The 14861-nt window shown below is 46.8% G+C and overlaps 1 protein-coding gene across 9 annotated transcripts in view; it reads right to left on the reverse strand.

The window, feature by feature from the left end:
* GRB7 (growth factor receptor bound protein 7) overlaps positions 1-14861 on the reverse strand; it is a 77967-nt gene that overhangs the window by 11578 nt on the left and 51528 nt on the right. For all 9 annotated transcript variants that reach the window (XM_083408635.1, XM_083408637.1, XM_083408636.1 and 6 more), the window contains 6 exons: positions 13388-13583; positions 11378-11528; positions 4386-4542; positions 3270-3391; positions 1529-1609; positions 804-941 (listed from right to left, as the gene is read on the reverse strand). In XM_083408635.1, coding sequence (XP_083264761.1) covers positions 804-941; positions 1529-1609; positions 3270-3391; positions 4386-4542; positions 11378-11528; positions 13388-13575 — 837 coding nt within the window. In that variant the 5' untranslated portion in view covers positions 13576-13583. The remainder of the gene's footprint in view (positions 1-803; positions 942-1528; positions 1610-3269; positions 3392-4385; positions 4543-11377; positions 11529-13387; positions 13584-14861) is intronic.

Below are 14861 nucleotides of genomic sequence, written 5' to 3' on the forward strand. Positions count from 1 at the left end.
GCATTCTTTCCTGGGTGGGAAGGTTTTCCCCAGGGTGTGGAAGGTTTTTTGAAAAAGAAAAAGCTCTCGGCCAACTGATGCCTAAGACAAAAATTCTTGAACTCCGCCAGGCCTCCGAAGATGAATCCAATGAATCTAACCCCCCCCCCCCAGACACCATTTGACATTTGCAAAAATCACTTGGCCAAATACTTCACCCCAGCACTAACTAATATAAATTCGTTGTGAATAAGAAAGAAGTCAGTAATTCAGAACTCATCGCAGCCTTAAATTCAATAGGTGACCATAGACAAGCCACTATCTCTCAGCCTGTGTCTTCCCGACGATGTGTAACATAGGGAAAATAACACAAGCCTACCTTACAAAGGTGTTGCAAGGATTATCTAAGGCGGGTGAAGGGCTGGAGAAATCATTACTGAGTATTCTACTCAGGTTCAATATTTTATTTTTGTGGTGCATAACTTAGATTCATTTAATTGCAGATACCAAGAAAAATGGAAGGGCATGGATTTTGCTTCTGGCAGTTTGCAGTTTGTATGGCACTTTCAGCTTTTGGCAAAACACATCCTAAGGCATTGGTCTTGGCATCAAGCTTCACACAGCCGTTTCCGACTGCAGTAAGGTACCTGCTGGAGTCTGCATTATTCAATTAAATCGCCCGGTGGTTCAGGTGTTTCTGCCTCCTTGACGGCTGCTGTTCTTTCCGATAGAGCACAGCAATATTGCCCTGACAGGCTGCAAACAGGACTGGATGACTGAACTAAAACACCAACCCTTCCACCCACACAGTGCACACCACTTACCTTTGATGTGCCTTTGGTTGAGTAATAGAGCCCAGAGCGCCGTAGGGAGAAGTAAAACCTTTTCCATACTTTGCGTCCAACTTCTTTCAGGTGCATGAAACCTTGGATTTCGGGGCAGCTTCCTGAATTCAGCACATTCTGAAAGAGGCAGTCAGTTAAAAAAAAGGATGGCAAGGGTAGACAAGTGATATCGCCAATGTAGCTGGCAGTCCATGTTGGCAGCAACAACTAGCCTTCAGTTTAGGGTGCACCTGTGTGGGAGACACTCAGGAGTGCAGCCCTGGGGATACAGAAGACCCCAGCAACATCTTCTGGCTGCCTAGTGCATGGGTAGGCAAACTAAGGCCTGGGGGCCTGATCCGGCCCAATCGCCTTCTCAATCCGGCTCGCAGACGGTCTGGGAATCAGCGTGTTTTTACATGAGTAGAATGTGTGTTTTTATTTAAAATGCATCTCTGGGTTATTTGTGGGGCATAGGAATTCGTTCATTCCCCCCCCCCAAAAAAAATATAGTCCGGCCCCCCTCAAGGTCTGAGGGACAGTGGACCGGCCCCCTGCTGAAAAAGTTTGCTGACCCCTGGCCTAGTGTTTCCCAGTGGAATTGCGCTAGGCATAAGAGCATGGCCACCCAAGAACAGTGCTTTATCGTTCTGGAAATAAATGAAGACCTGGGAATGGGAGCAGGTCTGAATGGGTAGCGGAAAGGAAGCAGGTGGGTTTTGTACCTGTATAAGTTCTGAATGGGACATGCCCTTGTTGGCTGCATCCAGGCAGCTGGAAACCATGGCTTCGGGGAACAGTGACTGCTGCAATGGAGAAGAAAAGAAAAGGGGTGAGCCTTCCAAAACTACACAGAGACAATTCGGATAGTTGGCTGTCACATATTGGTGTTTCTAGTGCTAAAAGAGGGGAAATGCTTTCAATGCTTTTTTTTTTTTTTAGGTAAGAATAAGGACAAGTTTATTATGCTCATAACTGCAGAGAGAGAGAGAGAGAGAGAGAGAGAAACTGCCAAGGTGTGCTCCATTTTTGCTTCAAGTTGTTTCTCTCCCTCTCTTTAAAATTTTCTTGCACCCATTCTATAATGCTGATAACTCTATAACACCCAGTATAACAGAGATGAAGATTCAATATCAAAATAACGTGCTCCCTAGCCTAAGATCCTAAAGGGAGGGGAAGTAGGAAGTAAAAAGTTGCTGTCCTCTCCCTCCCCCCTCCCTATAAAGTCATATAATTTCTAATGGTTAATGATACAAACACTTATGGTCATCAGTCTAAGCAATACACGTCACTATACATCATTTCGTGGCTGCATTTCATTTTGGGATACACACTTTGACACAACGTAGTTAATATATTCAGAAACGTTTATCTGAGTGTTTATAGTTGTTTTATTTTTATAAAATGATGTTGTCTGCTCTAATGTAAACAAAGATATATCTTGACACAACCATGTTAAACTGCTGAAAAGATGAAAACGGAAAACTTTGTTCCAAAAAGTAATAATAAAGTGGGGAGCTTGAGGAACCTCCCTGTGCTTCTTCAGCAATATAGGAAGGTCTGAATAGAGTTTATAAGTTTTTTCGGCCGAACATACTTAGAAACCTTCCTACAATCAGAAACCCTGCTTTATCAGGATTCCCAGTTATGGGGTGACTTCTGCGCAAGTTCAGCTGAGCACATGCAGAGGCCCCCTTCAGACTTTCGAACTCAGCACCCAGAGGTCGAAAGCAGCCTGGTGCTTCTTCCCAGCTCTGATCAGTCCCAGTCAGCATTGCCAGAGGTCAGGGATGATGGCACTTGCTGAGGGCTTTTAATGTCTGACCAGGGATCGTGATGATAATGATGATGATAGTACTCCACCCATTTGACTGGGTTGCCCCAGCCATTCTGAGCGGCTTCCAGCGTATATAGACACATTATTTTTGTAGTTGTGAAGCAGAACATCCCAAAATATAAAATGTCGTGTACTTTTACATTATCAGTTGGTATAATAAGATATGTTTCATAATTGAAAACTAAAATAAAAAAAGTTTCTGTTGTACCTTACAGCCAGAGATATAAATTCAAGTAATGCAGAAATGTGTTTTTGTGTTTTTTGGGGAGGGGAGCTATTGGGTTGTTGTTTTTACCTTTATGATGTATTTTGTGGTTTTTATATCTTGATTTTATTCTGTGAACTGCCCTGAGACCCCCGGGTATAGGGCGGTATATAAATTCAATAAATAATAATAATGTAGTAAAACCTAGAGGTTTTGCAGAAACTGAGTTTAGGGTTCTAAAGTGAAACACAGAACGTTTACTAATCAAAGCTGGCAGGTGCTACAATTTTATTTCATACAAGCTAACCGATGTGGAATTAGGGTGGTGTGGTTTTTTTAAAAGCAGAGGATCAGGAAGCTTCCATTTTAATGCTGGGAGGAAAGAATGGCCTCCCTTCCTGGCTTTATGGTCCATTCCACTTACTGGCGAGCTCTTGAACAGCTCATACTTGGCGTAGTTCTTCCGGAAGACAAACCTGCTGTCACCCCCAACAGGCCACGTGGCCTGAACCTCCACCACCGACTCATGATCTTCCAGGCATCGCTCTGGCAAAATAAGAGCAGAGAGAGAGTAAAACAAAAAATGCAATTTGGGTTTAAGAACCTCTTTAGCAGCTCATTTCTATTCCATGCTCAACCAATATGGAGAACAGCTCTAGTAAAGGGTATGAAGCATGCTAGTCAATATAACATTCCTTGCACACAGCAAAAGAAAGTGTGTCCGTTCCACTCCGTATTCATCACAAGCAGTTTGTTTCTGTTCTGCTGCAGTTCAGCTTCTGATAATAATAATAATTTATTATTTATACCCCGCCCATCTGGCTGGGTTTCCCCAGCCACTCTGGGCGGCTTCCAACAGAATATTAAAATACAATAGTCTATTAAACATTAAAAGCTTCCCTAAACAGGGCTGCCTTCAGGTGTCTTCTAAAAGTCTGGTAGTTGTTTTTCTCTTTGACATCTGGTGGGAGGGCGTTCCACAGGGCGGGTGCCACTACCGAGAAGGCCCTCTGCCCGGTTCCCTGTAACTTGGCTTCTTGCAGCGAGGGAAGCGCCAGAAGGCCCTCGGAACTGGACCTCAGTGTCTGGGCAGAACGATGGGGGTGGAGAAGCTCCTTCAGGTATACTGGACCTAGGCCGTTAAAAAAAACTTCATTGCCTTTTCTCACTGACCACTGTGGTGAAATGTTTCGCAATTATTTATGTTATTATTATGCTATTGCAAAGGAAACACAATGCAAACCAGAAACGGGAATACCATCAATCACATACCATTATGCATTGTTTCTGGACTGAAAACAACAACTGCTAATACCGATAGCATTTCTTGGATTCATTTCTGTTCTGGGCATGGGACAAATAAACAAATATGGGCAATTTCTGTTCCCATTGCTGCTGATTCTTCCACATCCCTGATCCTAACTCTGTCATGATGCCCTCTAATAATAAACGTGTGTGAGAGAGCACATGTTTATGCACACAAACATAGACAGCCTGGCCCTCTCAATCCTGGCTTTAAGGAGACCCCTCTGTTCCTCACCTAGAGCCAAGTGCTGATAGACCTCCACTAGGGACCAGCACTCATCATGCAAAGCGTGAGTCTTCTGGACGAGCATCTCACAGACGTGACGAGCCGTGGCCCCTGCTGTGACCTCCAGCGAGCGGCAAGTACCATCTTCACTATAGACCTTCACTACCTGTGGGGTGGGGTGGGGAAGAAGAAGAAGAGTTTGGATTTGATATCCCGCTTTATCACTACCCTAAGGAGCCTCAAAGTGGCTAACATTCTCCTTTCCCTTCCTCCCCCGCAACAAACACTTTGTGAGGTGAGCGAGGCTGAGAGACTTCAGAGAAGTGTGACTGGCCCAAGGTCACCCAGCAGCTGCATGTGGAGGAGCGGAGACGTGAACCCGGTTCCCCAGATTACAAGACTACCACTCTTAACCACTGCACCACACTGGGAGAAAGCGAGCAGAGGTTAAGAGGGGAGGGAGAGAAGCAAAAATGCTGAAGGATGGTTCAGACCTATGAGCATATCCCCTGGGGATGGCCAGTGGCTTAGATGGCTTAGGAGAGGTCTAGCAGGGGCCATTATCCTTGATAGACAAATAGCAAAGGGAGACTGCCTTGCTTTCATGTCCTGCTTGTGGACATCCTGGGCACCTCTGGCTGGCTGCTGTTGGAAGCAGAACGCTGGCCTAGATGGACCCTTGGTCTGATCCAGGAATAGCTTAACCAGCTATTAAAAGATAAATTATTTTAATAGTTGTTAAGCACACTCTTGGTGGATGGATTTTCACAGACGGCAAGGGTACATGCAATATCTCTGTTCTCAGTTCCTAGCGTCCTTTCTATAAGTCAGTTACATTCAGTATGAGACACTGCTGTCACAGACATTGTGAGGTTTATTGGGGGGAGGAGGAGTGAATTGGGGAGAGCTATTAAAAGAATTTTGTGCTCACAAATATTTGCCACAGAACCCTTGCATGCTGTAGAGCAGGAGTGGGGAACTAGGGACTCCTGAAGCATCTGCTTTTCGCTACTGTTGGAAACAGGATACTGACCTCCTTTGACTGCAATGATCTTACTTTCTTAGTCAGCTGGAGATTATCTCTCCTTAACCCAACTATTCCACAAGAGGGAGCAAACCAATTGCTCAAGTAAGACAACTGAGTCAACCATATTGTTGTGAGTTTGGATCCAGCGTGTGTTAAAAGTAAACCAAGGCTTCCCATTCTTGGAATAGCCAAGTCAGCCTCCTAATCAGGTGATAGCCTGGGTGACGGGCCATTAAGGAGAACACAGGAAGGGGCTCTGTGGGAGATGGCAAATGGGCGGGGGACGCCTCCTTCAACTCCAGGCAGTTAGAAGGGAAAAGCCACCATTGAGAGCAGAGAGTTGCAGTGTTGAGAGATAGAAGCAAAGCAGCAAGCTGGAAAGCAAGAGAGAAAGAACAAGGCTCGATTTCAGTCTGAATCCAAGCCTGCAGCTATGGGAGAAACAATACCCTTTTGGGGTGTTAATGCTGTGAACCCCTCCATGGTAGGCTCAGGTTGTATATATGAGTGTGTAAATAAACCATATATCCTAAAGACACCACAGTCTATGCTGTGCCTCATTCTGAAGGAAGCACGAACCCTGGGGAAGCGCCTGAAACCCCCACTGAGAGATTGGGGTGCTGTGCGACAAGATCACAGGGCTCTGTGCTACATTTATTAAATGAGAGTTATCGAAGCTGTGCCACATCCTGTCTATTGAAATATAGCTCAACTCTCTATTCCAGGCATGGTTATCTAATGGTGAGGGGGAAATGCACTCTGCACATCTTAAATACATTTTCTCCATTACTATTGCTTCATAAATACGTGGTATTCAAAATGAGCCTCTTCTTCTACTATTAGGCAACAATTGATTCCCTAGACCTTCTGGGGCAGAGGAGTTACATGGCCAGACATCTCTCTGAATCACAGCAGGGTTTGTTGTTTGTTTTAGAATGGGCACAGACTGTACTTATTGCATTTCTTGGCCGTTTCACATTTGACTCACTGTTTACGATGTCTTTCCTCTATACCTGTGTGTGTATAGACATAGGCACACCTGCCGACGCAGGGCAACCCTACATGCACCTGATGAAGCTGACTCCATTCCACCACAATCAACCTGTTAAGCTTTTAAGATGCCCAAAACCTTCTGTTCTAGTTATTGCAGAATTCGCCTCTTCCTTTTCCTAAGCTCGTTTCATAGGGAAGGTGGCAAATAATGGAATAGCCAACTTTGTTTTTAAATGAAATCTGGTGCTTTTGCTGGCTCCTAACGAAAGGCCCGGGGCCACATGAATATTCATTTAGGTCTAGATTCTGTTCAGAGGTATAGAAACTGGGTCCTCTTTTTGCCTCCATCTAATTCTGGAGTGCAGAACCTCAGTGTCTGAATACGCCCTGGGGGGCCCCACTGCCCTGGTATGAGACAATCCTCTCTGGGCGTCCTCTGGTGTTGCGCTCCCCCAGAATGGACATCAATCTTCATTCCGGTGTGCTCAGCGACACAGGTCGGATGACCTGTGCACGCTATTAATCAGCAGAGTTAGCAGTGACAACCGGAGGCGTGAATGTGAGCATCCTAAGGATTTATTACGCAATATTTACAGGACAGATCATAATGGCGTTTGCTCTCTCCTTCAGCAGCAGACAGAGAGAGAAAGAAACAATGCAACAGCACAACATAACGGAAGAGATAAGACGTAACTTTCGTCTTCAGACTTTCCCAGCTTATGAAAGTAAACAGTGACATGTGACTATCCAGCCACATAGCAGCAACGGGAGGAGTGAATTGCTAACACTCAGGCCTGCCAAAATGGGACATTCCGGGATCCAGTCAGAGGCAGGAATGGCTTCAGCAATTCCAGGATGTTGTGGTGGGATGATTGAGGGATATGGGCTTAGGGACCAAAAGCAGCCCTCTAAGCCTCTTTATCTCAGTCTTGGGGCTCTCGCAAGGCCACATTCCCTAAGTCCTTGAGCTGAAAAGGTCCCCTGCCCTGACGTAAGCAAGAGCAGAAGGGTTTACAAGTCACCACTTGGCTCTTTTCTCCCTTGTTTCAACCAGCCTCCCCGGGCCATGAAAAGGACTTTATTTTTTTCAATCAATACAGTCCTCTTCCCACCTGTCGGGGCTGATGCATTGCTGTGACAATAGCTGCAGCCATCCTGATATTTTGGAGACTGGGAGAGGCTACTTGAGAAGTGTACATGTGCTACCTTCATGCCCCCACCTCCCCAATAGACAAATAACATTTGTGAGTGCCTGACTTAAAGGTTCAGCCAACATGTGTAAGCATCACCCATGCAGCAGGACCTTGCTCCTGACGCAGTGGCTAGCGCAAGAGGGATTTGTGGCCGGGTTGAAGTCGCTATGTCGGCATGCTAACAATGCGAGTGCGTGGGCCAAGGGCTCCATTTAAGGAAGGACTCCGCAACCCAGACACTTCTAATAGGACCTATCATCTGTTAGGGCAGCACGTCCCCGAGGGTCAGTTGCTTTCTTTCCAGAAAAAGGAGATAACCCAAGGCCAGACTGACCTGGCTGCTACATTGGAATGGAAACTTGCAACTGAAAGCCATCAATCACACGCAGGAGGAACATGGGAAAGGAGGAGCCAAGCTGGATTTTGGATTAATTTACCATCTATGCTGGCCCAAGCTATGCTGCTTCAATGTTCTGGAAGAATTTCCACAGGCTGAGATGAGACAAGAGTGACTAGGTTTGAAATTTACTATGTATTTTGGATAGTTGCTTGTTCGCTATGCATCTGGGCACCTCTTTTTTAAAAAAATGACACAGTGTTAAATCTTATGGCAGCTCTTTGTATCTTGACGCACGCCATTTTGAGATGACGGAGAGGCAAAACTGGCCTGCTTGGGGAAGACTGTGGGAAAGTAATTGGTCTGTGAACACCTATGCTCTCCCGCTCCCTGACCAGCACCCTGGCTGGGATCCCAGGGGAAGGATTAGGAGGCCCCACCATGAACAGTAGGCACCCCGTCTTCAGATTAAAGGCAAGGGAGTGTTTGTTGTCAATCTCCACTTTAACGGTAATCTCAGGCTGGGCTGCCAGTAAATCTGGAACCTGGCAAAGATTCTGAGAGCCTCCAAATAGAAGGATGGACGAGAGCTCTTCAGAGAAAAGGCTGGTAATCACCCTCTTATGGCTCCTCTGAGGATGGCAAGGTTGCGGCGGTCCTTTGTGCCTTTCATAATTCATCCAACAGGAAGTTAATAACTTTTTAAAATTTATTAATTTGGTCCTGCCCAATTTTAACCTCACAACAACTGTGTAAAATAGGTTAGATTGAGAGAACGTGAAGGGCCCAAAGCTACCCAGTGAGCTTCCTGGCTGAGTGCAGATTTGAACCCTAGACTCGCAGGTCCTAGCCCAATGCCCTAATTGCTACACCATCCTGGCTCTCTCACCCTGGTACAACGGGGTTCGCTCTGAAGGAAGTGGGTATAGATATACAGCTATTATCTTCTATTGGTGTCTACTACTGCTGCTGTTCTTTTAAGCCTTCTCTTGCTCTACTGCAATTTCATGGTTTTATTATTATTCTTTTGTTGTTCTTTATTGTGAGCCATCGTAAGAGCCCAAGTTTGAGCTGGAGGGCAGGATATTAAATCGCATAAATACATAAATCGATTCTTTTTTTTTAAAAAATGCATCAAGCACAGGTAAGCCGCGAGATAACACAGAAGCAGTTTGCCCATTTGTCTTGCTCTCTAGTCTCCTATCAGCTCCTTTGTATACTGTGCACAAAAATGAACATCCATGTTTTCCTCACTGTTGGGTGAAGGTGAAACGCACCTGTGTTGGCCTTTGATATAAACTGCAAGAGGCATCAGGTGGATTGAAAAACTTCCCAGGCAGCTGGAGACCTCCTGTCCCATAATTACAGGCTCCCAGCGGAGGCCCAGAGGCTAGCCAAACAAAACCTGAAACCTTGGCAACAGTCCCCATGGGAACCAGCCTTGCCCCATCGTGCCCGGTTAGCTCACAAGTCCTCATTTCTAACTCTTACTTTCTGGCTCTTCTTGTCCGTAGTTTGGGGGGAAACAGCAGATCACACCAGACAAGTGTTTGATTCTCAGCTCTTAGAAGAGGCTGAAAAGCCTAATGCAAGGCCAGCTCGAACAGGATTGCTACCCAAAGCAAGAATTAATTTGGTTGCCCCTACCACAGAATCTGGTTGTGTTAAGAATGGGAAGGAAAGGTTGTGTTTCCTCCATTGCGACTCCTTTTCTCTGGAGAGGAAAAATCAGCACCCACGGCCTTGTGGGATATATTCGGGAGAAGAAAAGGCTACACAAATCTGGAGTCCCTAAGGTGGTTGGATGGTGTCTTGAATGCCTCCTCCCGGCAAATCCTACAGCCCAGCTGGTGCCAAATGTATTGCTTTCCTTTCCTTTGCACCACATCAACAAGGCCGAGAGGGAGGCCCTGGACCTACATACACACAGCCTAGGCTCGCAATAAATGGAAATGAAGGGAAGGGGGTGCAACTGAAGAAATGGGGTGGAGTGGGGGAGTGACAACAACAACTCTTATAACCTACTGAATGTTTCCCAGAGCAGTCCAGGGTGAGAGTTATCATTAAGCCAACTTAGGCAGCTGCCAAGGGCACAGACCTTGGAACGCCACAGTACTGACCTTTGAGGGGTACAGCTTTATACAGATTGTTCAAAATGATTTGTGTGTGAAAACATTTACCGTATGTTTCGCCCTATAGGACACACCGGCCCATAGGACGCACCTAGATTGGGGGGGGGGGAATAAAGGGGGAAAATTATTTCTCCCCCCCCCCAGGTGCGGGGCTGGGGCGGGGGAAGCCCGAGCGTCCCCCGACCCCAGCTCCCAGAACGGGACCCAGAGCCATCCCGAAGCTGCGTGCAGCTTTGGCATCGCACTGGGAGCTTGTGGGGCTGGGGGAGGGGGAAGCCCGAGCTTCCCCCTCCCCCAGCCCCCAGAACAGGACCCAAAGCGATGCCGATGGGAGCTTGCGGGCCTGCGGGAGGGGGAAGCCAGCCTCCAAACCAGGTGGGGAGACAGCGGGATGGCGCGCTGCGCCTCCCCGCTGTCCCCCGAGTTTGCGGCGCTGGTGACGGGGAGGAGCAGGCTTCTCCCCCCGGCCAGCCTTCTAACCAAGTCGGGGGACAGCGGGATGGCGGCGTTCCGCCTCCCCGCTGTCCCCCGAGCTTGTGGGGCTGGTGGTGGGGCTCTCCTGAAGCCTGGAGAGCGAGAGTGGTCAGTGCGCACCGACCCCTCTCGCTCTCCAGGATTCAGCGAAAGCCTGCATTCGCCCCATAGGACACACACACATTTCCCCTTCATTTTTGGAGGGGGAAAAGTGCATCCTATAGGGCGAAAAATACAGTACTTTTGCATTTGAGAAAGATAATCAAAGATTGTCGTATTGCTGATTCTTGCAATTTGTAACAACTTTGCCACTTTCGAGTTATGTGCAGTTTGTTTTTCTACAAAATGTGTTTTTGAAAACTGAATTTAGCGATTTTGTGGGATGGGGTGCAAGTAGTTAACCTTGCCTGGCTGAGCCCTACCTAATGGATTGGAGCAGGAGACAATGGCAACGGGTTCTTCAACTCGTTCTGTCACCATTAACTCTCTTCATTTTTAGGTTGGGTTTTGTACTTTTTTTGTACTCTGTGTATTGAAAGGAACACCATGGTGGGGAAGAGATGGGGGCACAACGTATCTTTGGGCAAACCTTGCACAGCCTCTGTAAAACCACAATCCCCTGTCCTTCATCTAAGATGTCTGCCGTCTCACTGTGGAAAGGAAAACATCCTCTGCACATTCTCAGGGGCCCTCTCGTTGATTTCACATGTAGCTAGCTGGCTGTGCAAGCGCCCCACCACCACCAAAAGAGAAAGCTTCTAGTACCATGCCTTAGCAAACCCTGTTTCAAAACGAAGCCCTGTTCTGATCGCCCTCCATCCCGAAAGGTAAATAGGCACACTTACATGAGAACCTCCTTCTCGTGGTGAGCCTGGTCCTAAGGAGGAGTTGCTGAGGATGGGTGAGTTGGAGGGGCTGCAGAGTTCTGGGAAAGGGTTTGGGATGGAGGGCAAAGATAAGGCACGCTGCTGCTGCTCCTCCTCCTCTTTCAGCTTTCTAAAGGAAAAAGAAGCACATCAGAAGGATTATCATGCAGGCCTGAAGTGCCGTATCCTCACAAAGGGGAAAGAGTGAGATTTCTGGGTTAGTGAGTAAAGCCTATTTGTCCATGAGAAAGCCTGAAACCCTTATGTACTTTAGAGATCTAGGGCCAGGGCTAGATCTACAGATATTCGAATTCAGCATCTAGGCAATCCAAACCCTGAATAAACTAAAACAAATCCACCGAATTTGCATGACAGCTCTTTATTTTGTACAAATTGTATTCTGGTTCTGCTGAATATGGGGAAGGATAATGGGTTGCATTAGCCCACTGGATAATGAGCTAGGTCTCCCCTCACTCACAACCACTTGAGATCTTATTCAGCCACCTTTCTGAGATTTCATAATAAGGCTTTCTACATATACTTAGAAACCTGCTTTTTAAACAAGAAAGCAAACATTCTCATGAAGCTGAACTGTGCACTCACTTCCCCATTTTTTTGCACCTTTTTAATGCGTTCCCAACCCGCAGCCGAAGATACAGGTGGATATTTCAGTTCAGTGTGTCAGATTCAGTCCCCACCCTTACCAGCCTCTGGCACTAAGCGCTGCATTTGCTGGGCAAAGGGCCCGAGCCAGCCTCAGAAAAGTCACTCAACTCAGCAATCTTGCTGTGCTCCATCTCACCATGGCACTGGCCCCGCGAGCAGGGAAGGAAGCTAATGATTAACTCCAATGCACCTGGCCTTTTCCTGCCAGTGCATACCACATACAGGCAGTTAGTCCGAAATCTGTCTGGCACAGCACGCCAGATTTTTTATGTGTGCACAGCCGTGATGGAGCATGGAAGGATTGCATGTCAACAGTGCTGTGGAGGTATCCTCTGTGAGACAAGGCTTGGGAGGCACATAAGGAGAGGCTGCTGAATCAGAGTAATGCCCATCTCAGCATCCAGTTCTTGCAGCGGCCGAACAGCCATCTTACAGAAGCTGCTCAGAGTGGCTTTTGTGTGACCCCAAGTGGTCTTGCTTCCAGGAACTAGTTAAGCCCAGCCTTCAGCTTCAGAGATGAAATGATTCTGGGGTACCTTCAGACTGGGGATAAGAGAACCTTCCTACTTTCAATCCTGCTTGCTCCCCAAATACACACACACACACACACACACACACGTAATTCTTATCGAAACCCTCTTGGCTTATCTCAGAATTTCTCAATGCTTTCCCCGAGGAGAAGCCACTAAACCGACTCTGGATTTTGCTCAGGGCTTCAAATTTCTGGGACAGAATGTCTGACCTAGATTCATTCTATTAAGCTGCTTGTCCACTGCGAGCCTATTCAAGCCCCTCTTTCCTATCATATCACAGGAGGAAGCTCACACTTTGTCTGGAAGCAGTGATCCCCCGCTTCCACTGTGATCACACACAACTAATGAATTTCACTGTGAATGAAATCAGTAATCCATCTTCTTGTTTTGTAGTCTTGCTTTGCAAAGAAAACGGCATGCTGGTTATCTGCACGACTTCTTTCCCTGCTCCTGACTGAGGTGGGAACTGTGCCTCGGAGCACAGTCAGTTTCTTAAAAGAGGAAGGCCAGGTTTCAAGGACTCCTGGAAACTTGTGTCTCCTACTCCCAGATAGGCGGACTGTGATCCTCAGTAATGAGGGAAATCAACTCAGTTCATACCCAGAGACCCTCACACCTGTATTTGTCTTGTTCCATGGCTGAGCGTCAGCTCAGATTGAGCCATGGACTCTGCGCATGTTCAGAGCAAAAAAGAAATCAGCTCAGATCTACTTCTCATTTTTAAACACAAAATAATCACTGGGGGCGATGGTTGGAGTTTCCCACAACTCCTGGATCCATCTCCACGTACCTGTTGGCTTGGATGAGCAGAGGCTGAGAGCGCTTGACAACATCGCCTCCGGTCAGAAGACTGGCCTGTTCACCGTTGCAGAGAGGATTGCTGTTTGAAAGGGGCCTACTGTGGTCCGATTCCAGGCCATCCTCGTAAACGTTGTCCAAAGTGTTGTTGATGTTGTTTTGGAGAGTTCCCAGGTCCATGTCATTATCTGTAGCAAAGGAGAGGAGACCCCCATGACTTGGCTAAATATCCCTTTGGTGTGTTTCATTTTTTGCCTCTCCATCTTTCCACGTTAGGTGAAATCAAGAGCAAGCAAAACATCCAAATTTGACAAAATCCCTAGGCGGAGCTAAACCAAAACAATTTGCAGAGCTTAAGTCTGAACCAGTTTTTCCACAGCTGTTACCCTGGACCTCTGGTATTTATGGTTATATGTACTTGAAAGGAAATGTGAAAGCGCGCTGTTTAAAATGACACATTGCCGGGCCTCCAAATTTATTCAAAGGAACAAAATTAGAAATTCAGGCAGTGCTGCCTCGTGTGTGTGTGTGTTGGGGCGGGGCTTCAGACGTGGTGGTCCCTGGCGATGGATGACCATTACTCCTCCTTGTGACAAGAGTAATTCCCCATTGTTGCTGCCACCAGCCCACTCACTTTAGGAGCTGCTGGGCAAGCAAGTGTAGCTGGCGAGGAGGAACAACAGAAACTATTTGCTGCTCCTTGCTCACTCTCCTGCCCTCTCTTTCAGGGCAGTGGTGGGGACTCAGCAGAGCCGCTGCACAGAGGAAGTGGGCAGGTGAGCAAGCAGGAGTGGCCCCTCAGCATCAACGTCGGTGTATGAGCGAGTGGTAATGGCGACAGATGCAATGGTGAGTGAGTGACAGGAGCAGCAAGCAGTAGAGAAATCTGGTGAGTGATGGGCCATTCAGAGGCACGGAGACCTCAGCTGCTGCTCCGAAGGGTTCCAACCTGAGCATGTTCTTGTTGTTCCCATCTCCTGAGTAAAATTTACAATAGGGGAAACCAGAAACATTTTTATTAGGAATTACAGGTACCGATATACCCAAGGGGCAGAAAAGACTATTTATGTATGGAACAACGGCCGCCTGGATGCTATTAGCTCAGAACTGGAAAGAAGACAAAGTCTCTACCAGAGAAGAATAGCAAACCAAGCTGATGGATTATGCTGAGATGGCAAAACAGACTGGAAAACTCAGAAACCAAGAGGATAAAAATTTTACAAAAGAATGGGAAAATTTTATAAGTTATTTAGGAGACCACTGTAAGCAGATGGAAACAAGAACAGGATCTGTAGCATAAAAATTATTATGGATAATATGGTTTGATATAAAAATGGATGAATATGCAGTTTTAGATGTTTAAAATGGGACCCCATGGAGGGGAGGGGGGGAAGTCTCGAGATTCCGAGAATCCCTTTATGCAGATTTGTTTTTTACAGTTGTGTTCGTATATATTTTGTATTTGT

Source organism: Podarcis tiliguerta, assembly GCF_965153285.1.
Source record: "Podarcis tiliguerta genome assembly, chromosome: 13".
NCBI lineage: Eukaryota > Metazoa > Chordata > Lepidosauria > Squamata > Lacertidae > Podarcis > Podarcis tiliguerta.